The sequence below is a fragment of the Malaya genurostris genome, chromosome 2 (genome assembly GCF_030247185.1).
Source record: "Malaya genurostris strain Urasoe2022 chromosome 2, Malgen_1.1, whole genome shotgun sequence".
Lineage (NCBI taxonomy): Eukaryota > Metazoa > Arthropoda > Insecta > Diptera > Culicidae > Malaya > Malaya genurostris.
In genome coordinates, this window is record NC_080571.1 from 9424762 (window position 1) to 9440916 (window position 16155).

Sequence of the window (16155 nt, forward strand, 5' to 3'; positions counted from 1 at the left end):
ATGGTTTTACTCAATACCAGGAAATATTGGTTTGTTGTTGTCTTCAAAAGACAGACTGCATCAGTCCAATTACTTTGCAGAACCGGGTAACATCAGATCTTAAAAATTTCGGATTGAATATTGTCTCTCGGTGCTGTTGCTCCGGTGAAATGCTGACCAATTTCCGAGACACTTACAAATTTCTTCCGAAATCAAAGATAGTCCGTTACGATTTGGATGGGTAGTTCCGATCGTTCAATCCTATATTCAAAATAGTCCATCAGTTATATAACTATAAGGAGACGCAGTTGAATAGGCAATGTGAATAACGTTACAGTCGAATTCACAATGCATACATGGTACTGGTAAACTGTTATTCGTAGTGTATGTGTTCAATAATCAGATCATATCATTTATCATCAGTTGTCAAAATATGTAGGTTTTAACGAAAATTATAATGAAGACTATTACGCAAATTTCAAATGTTGTACAAAATAAAATCCCTACTGAGTACCATTGATATTGAATAAGACAAGTTGTAGCACCCATATTTATTAGATATAAAAAGACCAGAGATTTCGGACAGTAAATAACACAATTTATTTTACTAGTTACATTATTTAGTATTCATTAGTATAATTCATAGTATTTTTCATGATGTAATAATTATATAAGATTAGAATTTAGTCTATTCCATTTATTCGATTATGAAAATTGCATATCGTTCAAAGAAATGTTACTCATGTATCGTCAAAATAAGGCTTATTGTAATAAATTAAATATATGCTGTTCAAAAATACTCTCGAACCGATGAGGCATCGGTTCAGCTCTACCAAACAATGTGAAAAATATATTCTAAACACAGACTCTACCCTTCAACGAGTTCGAAAGTGTTATATTCAATGTATTGGACATCAGAGAGAAAGTATAGATATATAGCTCAAATTCAAACTATCAACGCAAGATAATGCATAATCTTTCCATTACTTTTCCTCATAAATTGTTGTTTAGCATCAAACTTTATGCTAATTAATTTTTCGGCATCCGATCGTTATTTGCAAAATATGTCTGAATTACTTGCTTGCTGCAGGATATCAATATACTATCCAGTATAAATAATATATTTTCTTAACAGTTACCTAAATCGATATAGTACCTAGCAATTAAAGTGCACTCACCTAAAAGAGAACAAATCTCACTCAACAGAAATACGGCTGCTAGCATGTCTATTGTACCGTTAACCCCAGCCTGCAGTTCAAAAGTTTCTTCGCACGCGCTCGATATACTTAGTCTTAGTGAGCGCACTGCCTCCCTCGGTTGGATCCATCATCCGGGACCAATCGGTAACGCCGACCACGAAGCCCATCTGGCGCATCTTGCGCTGCGCCTTGCGTTCCTCGATATCCGCCCAGCGTACGCGCTTCTTTCCGGATGACGATGCACCCCCCGCTGTGTCGCAGTCGTCTGTGCCGAAATCGTCGCCGTCCATCTGGAGGAAGTCCTCTATCGTCGGTGGACGGCGCGGTGGCTTGCTGATGCCATCCAGACGGGCTGCCAACGGCGCAAAGGAAGAACGAGATTAGATTTTTCCTGCGAAACTATGACCAACTTCGGAGAGTGTGTATCAGAGATATTCTTGCTAGAGAAAAATCATTTTTTTTTTCAAATGAAATAATAGTTCAACAGATACTATTTGAATAAGTGTGTGATAGAATATTGAATGATACCAACCTAGATTCTGCTCGGTCGTATCGGTGTCCCATTTGCTCGCGAAAAATCCAAGCTAGATATGTATTTGCCAATAGGTTCAGAGATTAAAATCGGTCGACGGGGCGGTTCGTCTCAAACGTTATTTGTTGTGATATATTGCTAGGTTGGTAGAGTCCCAAATATTGCTACAAACATTGGATCGATGAGGAGAATAATACGCCCATACCCTCTCTTAAAATCCCTCTAGTCTATTCAAACATCATCGTACTTAGACTTCAAATGAACGAAAGAACCGACATGGTCAGTTCGTAATAATGATATGATTTTTATCGCCGTCCGTTATTGGGGTAAGGAACGTAGGTATTTTAAAACTGACAGGATTCTAGTGATCATAAATTATTAAGGTTCAGACATATTGAAAGCAGGAGTGATTTCAACTATTTTAGTATTTGAATCATTGATTATATTTCCAACAATGATCTGTTTTTTTAGGCATGGAAGAAGCTTTCAAGAATTTGTGAGAAATTTTGTTTTTTTTTTCAGAATGGCTTCACTTATAATGCAAGAAAAGAAGTAGAAGATTAGGAGGAAGTAGTAAGAAGACAATATTTCCTGAAAAGTAAAACATCAAAAATCTTTTCCTATAATTATCCATTCACAAATATCCCAATGGCTGTTTTTTAGCTAAGAGTCTGAACAACTATCAGCAGCAATTTGAATTCCATTAGATATTTACTTAGTAAGCATTTTTGTCGTAGTTTTCAGGTCGAAGAAAACAAACGCGAGGCGAGCAGGGATTGTCTTCGATAATCCGAAGCGAGAACGATTGTGGATATGCATAGAAGAAAGATGAAACTGTAAGTTTGGTAGATTTTGAATGTGAACTGGCAAACTACATACAAAGAAGCACCCAGCCAAGGTGTCGTTTTCCATCGTGACAACGTTCGCTCACATACAAAAATTGAATTGGGAAGTTATGCCACTTCCACCGCGCAAAACCTCGACCTTGTATTTCCGAATTTTCATTTGTTTCGATTTAATCAAAATTATTTAAAGCACCAACAACTTCGAGAATGTAGATTTATGCAACTTTCCAAAAGATGGGCGAAGGCGATCGAACGAACCCGGTTAGAAGGACGTTGATTGGTTTTTAGCCGGTGTTTATAAATTACTCATAAATTTGATGAATAAATCTAACATGACTTTTTTGCCAATTCAATGTACACTATAAAATGTATACAGACTATTTATCGAGCACACTCGTTAGCAAAATTTGAAAAGAAAATCTTCCTTCGTCTGTTGTAGAAGTTTTTGACAAAATGCTTTGGGACGCAAGAGGCGTGAATTATTTATCATTATAATTATTTACTCTCTTGTTATCAAGTTCAAAATGAAGACTGTTTAAACACATAAAATATGCAAAGATTCAAATACTTATACGTACTGAATTTCCATCGTAAAACCTGCAATCGATTTGGAGCATGGTTGGGGAAGCTCCAAATTTCTGTCAAGATTAAGTATCTGAGTGTTACCCAAATCTATGCGCGATGGCTCTCTTCTAGCACCACTCCTTCCACCTCTGGGCATCTCCATTCAACTCCATTCATCCATCACTTTCCAACGTGTGGTTTGTTGAATACTGATAAAAAAAATCTATTCTTGTTTTACATGGAATTACGTTTGAGAAAATAAGTTTCTTGAAAACAGTGTCACATAAATTTAGAGAAACAAATCGATGCTATTTCATCTAGGAACATCAATCCAGAATATCTGAATATCTTAAAACGATCCGATGCTGTAGGAAAAGGAAGATAGGTCATTTTTGCTAGAGTAAACTGAAACGGACCCAGAGTAGTTTAATCCAACAAAAACTTTTCACGAAACTGTGTTGGTTTTGCACTTAGCAACGGGGGTGTGAGCAAACCCGATATAAAAATCAGGTTCGAAATTCAGTTGAATGACGTTGAAGGTTCGAAACTGGCTTCAAACACACGGTTTGACAGCAGCTGGGGTGAAAACTGGGTCCGATTTGGCATCAAACCAAAACGACAATAGAAAAAACCGACTGGAGGTCCGTTGAACGGTTCTGCAATATACCTTATGAATTGCCATTTTGCTTCATGTAATTTTTTTTCTTCAAGCCTCGAATTGTTCTGAGGACTTCGAAGATCTACTTTGTGTATCATTTGCTATGGTGAAAAAAATGAATTGATTTTAAAAGGTTTTTCAGCAGTCGGTTAAAGAGTTCCTGTTAGAATGATTGGAAAAATATTTGCGAAGAAAGGTATACTGTTTATATTGAAAGTAACTCTGGAAAATCAAGTGCCAACGATTTCATCACAGAAAAGTAGACATTTAAAACTTAGTTATGCATATAAATAAAAATTTATAACTAATCATCGTTGCGTTCAAATTTGTACGCATAACTTCATATACCAATTACTAGTTACTGATGTTCTTCATTCGTGTGTTTTTATATAATTTAACGTTTTTCCTATTACGACACGTAGAAATATCCTTTATGGACAACTCACAAACTGTGTAATTCTTTCCTTTCCCAGAAAGGAGTAAATGGTCAACAGATTGTGCGGAGCCCAATTTCTCTCTGTACCTGTAAACCTGTTTCTTGTGTTTCCAAATTGAAGCTATACTTGTTTCATTCGTAATTGTTACAAAATACTCATCACTAAAACTCGATTTCTAAAAGTTGCAGCTCATGATTACTTATTCTCACTAAATCTCACTCCCACCAAGACGATGTTACTCAGTTCTGATTGCGGAGTTAAACGATCACTCACAGAGCTGACAACAACTGATCATTATATATCAATCATTTATAGGAGAGCTTCTAAGGAGAATTTAATGGATAGAAGAGAATTACATACAATGATAATATATTACAATATATTACCTTATATATTACATATTTCTAAAATAAGGTGGACTATACCGGAATACAATCGATATTTTTTTAAGATGGTGCGAATTTGACGAATAGATCTGAGTAGTAATGTTTGAAGTCATATCAAAATCGAAGATGGAGACCTTTGATTTATCAATGTCTATTGAAATCCCACACAATACAAGTGTTTTTGAAACAGATTGAAGAACTATTCATACCTTTCCGATTAGGTTTAGTGCCGGTAAAGTTCCATGCACGGATAGTAATATTCTTTTATACTTTTTAATGCGTATACCAGCGTAATCCAAAAGTTCCCGGAATTTATTCAGAAAATTAAATACAAGATTATTGATTAAAATCGATACTGTCCCCTTCAAAGTACTTCCCATCTACTGTAACACACTTTTGCCAGCGCTTGATCCAAATCTCGAAACATTCTTTATATTCAGTTTTCGCTATGACCATCAGAGCCATCTGCGATTTTTCCATAATCTCATCTCGGTTGCTGAAACGCGTTCCACGGAGCGGTTTTTTTGAGTCGACCGAATAGGAAAAAGTCGCACGGAGCCAAATCAGGTGAATTCGGTGGTTGATATTCGTTTCGTTTTTAGCCAAATGTTCACAGATAACGCGTTTCAGCACCCGAGATGAGATTATGGAAAAATGCACATGGCTCTGATGGCCATACCAGAAACTGAATATAAAAAAAGTTTCGAGGATCAGATCAAGCGCTGGCAGAAGTGTGTTGCAGTCGATAAGGAGTACTTTGATGGGGACAATATCGATTTTGATGAATAATCTTGTATTTTTAATTTTCTGAATAAATTCCGGAAACTTTTTAATCAAGGTAGTATTCGCACTTGTCCAGCACCGTTTCGTGTCGGTACTGAGCCGGAAAAGTGTGAATACACGCATTAAAACGTGTGAAAGAAAGTTACCGTACCGTACACAGAACTGTGCCGGTACTGAACCTAGTCGGAAAGGTGTTGATAGTCCATTCATGAATAGATAGCGTAAAGCGATGTTTCAAGTCGTTTAGAAGTCCAAGAACTTCCGACTAATCAAAATTATTTTTTTAAACCTCTTACATTATGGGAACGTTTTGGGTTTTTCAAGTAACTTCGAACATCGTTTTCTAGTATCTACTCTTCGAATCCGCTCCAAGTCCATCCATATTGAAAAGATTTTCAACGAATGTCGATCAATCGTAAGTCGCCCTCTTGGATTTAGAAACGACTTCAAACATCGTTTTCCAGCATCTACTCGACTAGCCTGTTCCAAAAATACTTTTATTCTTAAGGTTTTCCAGGAATAAATAAACCGAAAGTCGTCATCTTTGATTATGAAACGATTTCAAATATCGTTTCTAATTTCAATTTTCACTCAGAAATAAGTGGAAGCTCGATGGAACAGAAAATCAACCAATCGCATCATATAAAGATAGCTCATCGTATCATCATTAATGACATTAATGACGCTCACCTACTGATTGATAGATTTTGCGAGGCATGAAATGTTTCTATTTTCTCGCTTTAGGTTGTGAATTATTTTGCGAATGATTTTAACTTAAAATGCGACATTTCGATAGTACATTTTTAAACTAGTAGTTACGTTTGACTGTATCATATGGAAAGTTATTTGGATTTGATTGCACTGAAAAAAATGATAATAACAACAGTATCACTTATAGGAGAAAATAGTAAGTTCGAGTTCTGTCTGAGGGGGAGACAGAACAAATAATTTTTCCGCTTATTTTTATTTTTTATTATTAAGATGAACAATTTCATAACGTGACCAAATCAGGATCGACTTGCTTCAAATTGGATGAAACTAGACACACATCTTCAGTATGGCGAACCATTTGTTTTGCCCGGATGAGAATACCCATTTGACTCAAGGCTGATTTTTACGATGATGGCGAATGTTTTTCGCATGCACTTTCTTCAAATCGTTGCAACATGGAAGTTATTAATTGTGCAAAATTGGTGTCCAAGACGAAATTATGGGAAATCGATAGCACATTTTAAACAATATACATTGAAAAATAGGTTTAGCGCATTTTCAAGAATTAGAAATCCATCGAAGAAATAAAGTTAATTGAAAACAACACCATTTTTTCAATATTTTTGTTTTAAATACGACAAAAAATCACATCTTGACGTTAACGGATTAACCCTTTTCAATAATGTAGACTTTACAGCAAAAACAATTTGCATGCATTTGTAAAACAAGTTCGGAATGAAAAAACAGTAATTTATATAATAGAGTATGATTCTACAGACCAATAAACGCAATAAATTCGCCCTTACGAGTATGTTTCCTCAACAAATTATGAAATTCAAAATACTCAGATTTTTCTTTTATTGCTCAAATTCAACAAGCTACAGATAATTTTATATTTCAAAGAAATAAACTGTTGTAAGTATAAAATTACGTTTGTCTTGTTAAAAGTGCGAAATTCAACAAAAACCTGTGTTTAGAAAAATCTAGGAGGAGGGACATTATGAGCAAATTTATTTATTTGAACCTGTGGAGTCATATTCTTAGATTCAAATTACTATTTTTATCAGGAACTTGAAGTTTTGCAAATGCCAGTTCGTTACCTGGACTGAAACTTCTTTACTTTTGAAAAGGTACTTTTCATTTTTATATTTATAGTAAAATTACCCGCTGCACCACTGAAAAAACATCTGAGAAACGACCTAGTAGAGGTTGTATAAATAGTCGGGTAATGCACGATTTCTTATATTTTCTTATATTTTATTGTACCCTCCAAATTTAGTGCATTACTCGACCATACACGGAACCACAGAACTACCTAGCTTTGAGTACTTTCCACCAAACTTCGGAGTTCCGTTCAATAACCTATTTTTAGGTAAAGTGGTTCTAATTAGTTTCCGGAGTGCGCTTACAAAATATGGTGAAAAATGAAATATCTACATTAAAACCTTACTTTGTTGCACCGTATTATTGAAAAAATGGATGCGTTTTTTAGTTTTCCGGGTAATTTCCTAATTATTGTAATAGCATTAACCTCTTTTCAGTGTATATTTTTTAGATTATCGGATCAATATTGTACAACTTCTTCTTGAACACAGCTTTTGAACAATTTACAGTTTTTGAGTTACAAAGATTCGAAAAAAGAACATGCAAAAATACATGCGCACTTTTTAAAAATCAACCGGAGGAGTCGAATTGATCTCTCCATCTGTGCAAAAACAACTGGAAAACGTGTGCGAAGTGTCAAGTAAATCGAAGTATGTCTGATGTCTGATGACTTGACCCATTTTTGGAATTGCTAATATGTTTCATTCTTCTGTAGTTTTCTCTCGATTCGTTTCTTGTTGGATAGTGTTAAAGAGTAAAAAATAATTGACGACGATTTTACGTCATTACACAAACCTAAGAAAAATTCATTAATATGTAGTTCACACGAAAGTTTTGCCAATATGACGATTCGAAAAGATTTTTTTATTGTTGAACTTGGTATAGTTTCAAAACATTAATTATAATATGGTACGTTTTAAGTAAATTTTCACTGATATAAATAAATTGTTTTTCTAGTTTTTAATACAAATATTAGTCTGATTTACCATTGTGTCAACATATTTAATATATAAAAGCAAAAGTCCAATACAATCTTTCTTGCAATTCTAGACAGAAATATTGCTATTGGACTTTTGATCACTTAAGTATTTTATTGGAAAAGTCAACCAAAAATATATTTGAAACAAGTATTACATTTCTTTAGCAGCATTTTTGTTTCTTTTTTTTCATTCGTTCCACCATTAGCCATTTTTAAACATATCTTTGAAATCACTGAACTAATTTTCTATGATTATAGATTAAATGAAAGATCTTCATCGTTAGTTTTCAGGAAAAAAAAGGAAATCATATACTAGGATTTGGTATCAAAAACTTCGATTACAATTTTTGGTTTCATAGTTTTTTCTTCTTCATCTTCTTCCTTAGACCAAACGACCTATAAAAAATCAGCAATGTTTCTATCATCGTTTTCGAATTACACTTATTACATTTACTTTCTTCCACTACCATTGATCATGGACTACAACGAGGGTAAATCGTCCAAACTGTACTAAAGATAAGAATATCGAGCTTCTAATCTATAACATGCTAATTTCTAAACAATCATTCCATCGGAACATATATACAATTTTATCTACATTGTCACGAAAAACTGTAATGATTGAAGTAACCAGAAAGTAGTGGATGGATTGATACGTATGACAACGTACAATTAGAACACGAAAATTATTGTACGTGATGTGACCTTGTAGCCAGTGATGGCATTTCACCAGAGTGATACACGCTGGTGTAAGATTCTTGTCTACACAGGGGATGCAGGAAGCCAAACATCACACAAAAAGGAAAGCGCACTTCTTCTCAGTGCCGAATAGACAGAATTTGAGTGTGTACTTGTGGTTAGAGAAGCTTCGCAGCAGCTGAAACACATTCTCTTCGCATTAATAGCTCTCACGCGCTCTCGCCTAAATACACTGGTGCGTGCTAGTGAGCGAACATTTCTGTGATTTAATTTTTAAATTTATAGAAGGTAACGATGGCCTTGCTATGACAAACTTTTTCGCACACCAGAGTCCTCACCGGCGTGCATACTTTGGAGAAAATATCTTCATCCACCTCAGAGAATTTCAGAGCTCTGCTCTAGCAATTTGGTGTGATCCAGTGCTAGAGTTGAAAGAAAATAAACACTCGCTCTTGCGATGCGTGCACATTTTATATAACAGTGGTGGACATATATGTGTGAAAGAGGGGAGGAATTATACTTGCTCTTCGTCACACAGAGAAGCACTCGATAACAATCATGACATGGATATGTAGCTATATGAAATGGAATGTTGCTGATTTTTTAAAAAAATTTAAATCTATGAAACTGTTTAAAAATACTACACTAACACAAACCAAAAGTCAAACAAACATTATCATTTTTCGATACAACATACTGAGAATATGAATATTTCTATAATTTACTTGAAAACATAAAATTAAAGAGCTTTTATTTGACATAAAACAGAAATATCAGTTACAGTGAGTCCATAGACTAAAGTCCATTTTTTAAACACAAAAGTAATTAAGTCAATGACGAAATATAAACAAAACGAACCTCAAAATTTTATAAAAGAAAGAATACTACCAATATTTACTGCATATTTCAAATCTATCCATGTAATGAAAAAAAAAACCAACACATATGAGTCTTATTCTAATCTGAAAATATCAAATTAAATACAATCTTTTCATTCTTTGTATCATTTTCTACAACGAAACTATCGAAAACTATACCATACACTGAAAGGTAACTCAAATTTGTTCCCAATTTCTCTAATTTATTTGGTTGGAATTTAATCAAACACAATAGTTTTCTTCAGTATGGCGTACCATTTGATTTGCACGGATGCAGAGACCGATTCGAATCAAGATTGAATCGTTGGAACTCAGAAAATGTTTATTGTATACAAATATTGCTTAACAAAAAGTTGCAGGACGACGATCGGACACTCTAGAAAATACACAGTGATTTCAATAATGTTTCTCATTCTTTCAAAAGCATTCAACTTTTTTGTAGGGTAGTAAATCGATTTCCTATAACTTCTTTTAAGTCATTTTTTAGTACAAATAACCGTTTCCGAGTTACAACGATTTGAAAGAAGTGCATACAAAAATATATACGTTTTTTACAAATCAATCTTAAATAAAATTGGTCTCTCCATCCGTGCAAAACTAACAGTCGTTCAACTAACTGAAGTCGTGAGCAAAGTTTCATCGAAATCGAATGATCTGTATTCGAACAACTTTTTATTTATTTAAGGAACCACTCAAATGTTCTTTATTTCGATTTTTTTAACACAAATGAAGTTTTCTTTGTTTATGGAACTCTTTTCTTGATTATTCTATGAATGAAATTTTTGAAGAAAAAATATAAAAAATATAATACCGGAAAATACTAATGTCAGTTGACGTTTAATTGAACAAAATAAATAAGAAAAACTAAAATTAAATGTGGTGGTAAGCCTGTTTTATGCTTCGTGGGAAAAATAATTGCCTGATGAAATCTCCAATCATTCAATTTCTAAATTTCTAGCGTTGTATGTGACCTCAATTGAAAACAAAGACAGTCCCACGCCCAAAGTGTTTTTTGTACCTCGATGAGCTTTTCGCTTGTAGTACCTCTAAAGATATATCATGGGTTCATATTTTGCACATTAATAAATTATATTAATTTTTTAATAGAGTCAAAGTGACAAATTGATGATGGAAATGTGATTCCTACATGTGATAAGAGCATCTTGAACGGTAGGCCCTTGCGAATGCTACCAAATAGAATGCTAATTGCTCGGCTCTATAATTTTTATTTGCACAAAATCGTGATGATCTCTTAGGTGGATCCTCAAAATGAGAAATTATATACAACATGCTTGAATTTAAAGCTTAGAAGCCGACTAAATAACTTTTTTTTGTAAACCTGACGAAGGCCTATCGTATTTGCTGCCAAATTTAAAAAAAACGAAAAATATTTTTTTCAAATTATTCAAACAAACTGCATGTTTCTTAATTTCATTGAAAAATCAGGTATAAACGGCCAAAAAGCCAAGATTGACCACAAGTAACATGGGACAGTTATGTGTAGAACGGCAGTATGATAAGGTAGAATATAGGTTATTTAGAAAAAAAAATAATCCATAAAATATCTTTTGAAACAACTACACACGAAATCGTAATCGAATCGTCTCTATGAGCGTCTATTTTAGGTTTGGGACTACTTTGCCTTATAGGAAAAATGATAACAACTATTACTAGAATCTTGCTTTGTTCTACGCAGAACTGTCCCATATATTTAGGAAATACTATAAAATATGAGACAATTATGCGTAACATAGAACGGCAGCTTGGTGATTCTCTTGCAACAAAACAGTTTTACAAAGTAGAATACAAAATTCCGAATGTCATAATCCAAACATACAAGTATTTTAATCTCTTTCAACAAATTACTTTTATGAAAATCATTTGATTCTATTTTCTGTTAATGGTTCAAATATAAATATTTATAGTCATACCTAATGAATGTGCAACATGCTTGTTCATACATTCGGGAAATTTGAAATAAAATGATGATAAAAAATCAATTCAAATCAAAAAACGGTTTTGATACTTTGTTGTAATTTACCTATGTTTAAGGAAATTTTTAACGCCAACCAACCGTTTTTCTAATCAGAAATCCGAAGGCTAATTGTTTTATTTTTGTTCAATGTAAAAATTTCTGCATATCAACTTGAACTATTTCAGCCTGTCTATGTTTTGTTATTTGTTGTTAGTTTTTGTTCATGACTTTTAACGACATTTTTCAAGATTGCCGGTTAAACCAATGGAATGAATTTTGTGTTTATCTTTCAACGATGGAACTGGTATTTTTGTCTGAATAAGCTCAGTATCGCGCTAGTTTTATTTGGATAACTTTTAATATATTCAAATTTTCTTTCCCTGAATATATGCTCACTATCTATTAAACGGATTAGGGTCATTTCGCCGAAAGCCATTTCGCCGAATGAGCTATTTCGCCGAAAGGGCCCATTCGGCAAAATGACCTATTGGGCGAAACGACTTTAGGTGAAGTGGCTTTCGGCGAAATGACTTGCCCCCTATTAAACTCGAAATTAACAACTTAGGCTAATTTGAAGCTACTTTAAAATATCTAGAAAATTACACTATTATTTTCCAAAACTGCGAATGTTAACGGAAACTTCACCAGACCCTAAAATATCCTTTCAATTATTGTTATTATTATTTTTATTATTATTATTTTTATTATTATTATTTTTATTATTATTATTGGAAGTATAAATTTTTGCAAAACTCCTTTTAGGAAAACATCGTGTTAATCGTTCCGGGATGTTCTATGTCACAATCAATTTTTATTGTTTAGTTAACCATAATTTCTCAAATAACTTACAAGACTTCTAACTAGCCAAATTTGTAAATTTTGATTATATATTTGAGGTTGCTCAAATCAGATGATTTAAAACTTATCTAAGTAACAATAACGTGAAACTGAGGTTATTAAGATTTTGGACACGATCATCAAAAACCCAAGTATACCGATGATAGATGCGTTCTAGCCCCATTCCACTGGTTTCACGAGCAAACTAATAGAAAAAATCCTAAGAGACATGTTTATAACTATATAACAGTAAAAGAAAATGCTGCAAAAATTACATTACATTGAGTAAACCAAAAACTTAAATTGAACAATACATTTAGACTGTTAATTTGAAACGTAGCTTGTTGATGTTACTTTTTTCTTAAACATACACAATTTACAACTGGTATTCACAATTGTGCATCGATTTGAACCTACTTCTCATAAATTTATTTCAAATGGAAGAATACATGCACAAGATTTGCATACTTCAAATCGTCGGTACATGTCCCTATTGTAAAACTTCAAAAACTAGAACACAATACATAAGAAACTGCAAGTTGCATTACAAGGTTTAAAGTACAATCAATAAATTCACCAATATTCGACTAACTCGGAGAAGGAAATTTAAAAGAGAAAAATTTGTGATTTTGCTCGGTAGAAAAAGTTTCATTTCTGACAACTTTCTTAATTTCTACTCAATTCTATAAGGAAGATTTAAAATTTGTTTCTATTAATCCGTAGCAATTTACAACAAATCAAAGTTGTTTCTTATTTTTCACATTTTTTTTAAATCATACTTTTAATAAAAGTTATTCACAATTAGTTTTTACTTAGTTTTACCCCTGAATTGTATAATTTCACAATCACGTTACTACATGTTATAACAAACGTTACATTACAGATACACATCTCGCGCTGTCACTTACAATCATTATCATTGTATCAATTTTATAAAACTCAGTCATCAGTGCACGGTGGTCCGAAACGGGGAGTTGGCGACACAAATATTTTGAATCTATTAAGTATAATTTTTTGGTGGTTGGTGTCTTCACAAAAGTTGTTTGTAAAAAAATGGTGTTTTTTTTCGATGTAAGAGGTCATTAGGATGGTCCATGGTTAGATTGAATTCTGGAATCTAAATTCTAATTCAATTTCAAGTTGATCTTAGTTTAGCGATTTTGCTGTAGAAGCCATTTTTCTAGATCTTCATTTGGTCGAGTTTCATTAAATTTTGGAGTAAAAGTAAGGATCTTTTATAAAAGTTATTTAGTTTTACGATTCGCCTTGGGCTCATCAATGCGTCAGCAGTTTATGTTTTATTGCTAACACCACATAACGGATCAACACCGTTGAGCAGACATAAAGTTAATGCTATTTATGAAACACTTATTGAAAACAACGTTCTGCCGTCAACAGGTGCTCACCGCATGGGTACCGGTTTTGTGCTAAGCTAGATGGCGTAAGCCGAAAACGAAACGTAAAAATGAAAATAGTTATGTGCACTTAGCACAAAATCGGTACCCATGCGGAATCAAACCCCCTAAATAAGCAAAGATTGTTTTTTTTTCAAAAACAGTCCTCGTTCAAATATCAAAATTTGATAGATGCCAGATCGATGAAAACAAGTTCTATATGGTTTCTAAAGGTCATAAATTAAGGAGAATTCGACAATATATCTGAGAGGTTGTTATTTTTGTAACTCTAAATGAGTATTCAAAAATCCTTTTAACATTCAAATCACTTTTAAACGCTATATCGTATCAACTTGCCATCTTCAGTAAAATAATGGTTTCAAACGAGTCCTACAAGTGTCTCATCCATCACTTTTTCGAAAAATGATGCATAAAAAAACTACAATCGAAAATAGATTTTCTGCTAAACAATTTGTATCACAAAATTTGGCTAACCCCTGAATGATCAAACCTGCATCGGCCAGAAAAAGTCGAAAGTTCGGCACGTCAGTATAGACATTGCATTTCGATGCAAAGAAAACAATTGTTCTGTAAGTAGCAGAAACTTTACGTCTGCTTAGCGGTTCAAACTGAACTGCCGAGTTTTGCATAAAGCAGTTCAATTTGAACTGCTATGCACTGATGAGTCAAAGACGAAACGTAAACATATCAAAATCGGTTATGTGCCCTAGCACAAAATTTGGCCATTGCATTTATTACCAAGATTGATTCGACCTGATTGATTTATTACCAAGAAGATTGATTCGACCTACATAACTACAAGAATCATATCGTAAACCCTTCAGAAACCGTATAGGGCTTATTTTTATCGATCTGGTATCTATTTCATTTTGATAAAAAAAAACAATCATAACTTCTTAATGGTAGCCGATATTAAAAAAAACTTAGTTCAGCAAAACTATACAAAATAATTAACTTCCTTCTGAAGACGACTTTCTGATAGAACAAAAACAAAAAATTTAGAACAAAATAAGTAATTTTTAAAGGTCCCTATTATATATCGAAAAATTCATGTAATTCGACAAAGTGAAGAATTAGGAGGATAGCTTCTACGGCAAAGTTGCTAGAAATAAATTTTCCTTTATAGTAAAGAGCAATCAACTTTAAATTCAAGTGATCCAGATTTCAATCTAAATAGAAACCATCCTGATGACCTTTTAACATCGAAATTTTATTACAAACAACTTTTTGTCGCGCTAATTTACTGTTTCGGACCACTGTTCAGTGTTTCAGTTTTATGAAACTGATACACTGATGATAACTGTAAATAACGCCTGGAAATAAATATCTGAGTTGTCGTTTTTTATATAATTAGTGAGTGTTGTAAAGAATTCTATGACGACGGAAAAGTGCTAATGTGTATATTTCTACAAAAAATATCAAAACCAAAGCAAACCTGTTTCCGGATTCAGGATTAACAACAGATGTTTCAAGCATCGTGATAAATACGGTGTAAAATTTTCATAAATTCAACTAATAACGCATTTTCCATTTCATGTTTGATTGAAGTTTCCTCAAAGATGAATAATTCACCAACTGAGGAAAATGCAAGAGAAATGATTAAGGAGTGTATCGAAAATAAGCTGTCCACATACATTTGTATTGTACGCATGGATTTGTGATGTTTTTTTTATGCTCAGATCACAGCATGCTGTGTGTTTCCCTGTCAGCTTTCGTTTGTTCACTTGTTTGTGCGGTTGAAATTCTGCGTTTTCAAAATGTCGTGTATTGAAAAGGAAGTGAAAATTAAGGTTCTGGACACATGGCTAAGTGAGAAGGGTATTACTATGCGAAAATTGGCGAAGCGGTTTGGAACTCATCATGCCAGTGTTAAAACCTTCAATAATAAGTTTAGGGAACACTATTCTTTGGATGAGCTACCAGGAAGAGGCAGAAAACCCGGTTCTTCCAACTTGAAACTGAACCAGAAAGAACAAATCAATGTCAATACGTATCAAGAGGCGAAATCACCTGATGACCTACAAGAAGCAGAAAATCTCGAAACAAAGTGTATAACAGAAGAAGCGAGCAGCAACAAGGGCCCGGAAATAGTATTCGCGTCTTTTGCAGTGTCCTGATGCATGCGTTTTGATGGAAGATGAGACATATGTAAAGGAGGACACAAAAACCCTTCT

General features: G+C 33.5%; 1 protein-coding gene across 2 annotated transcripts in view; it reads right to left on the reverse strand.

Moving 5' to 3' along the window:
* Nucleotides 1–605: 605 nt before the first annotated feature.
* LOC131431134 (YLP motif-containing protein 1-like) overlaps nucleotides 606–16155 on the reverse strand; it is a 36832-nt gene continuing 21282 nt past the window's right edge. For both annotated transcript variants that reach the window (XM_058596648.1, XM_058596649.1), the window contains exons 6-7: nucleotides 1711–1762; nucleotides 606–1530 (exon numbers count right to left, since the gene is read on the reverse strand). In XM_058596648.1, coding sequence (XP_058452631.1) covers nucleotides 1235–1530; nucleotides 1711–1762 — 348 coding nt within the window. In that variant the 3' untranslated portion in view covers nucleotides 606–1234. The remainder of the gene's footprint in view (nucleotides 1531–1710; nucleotides 1763–16155) is intronic.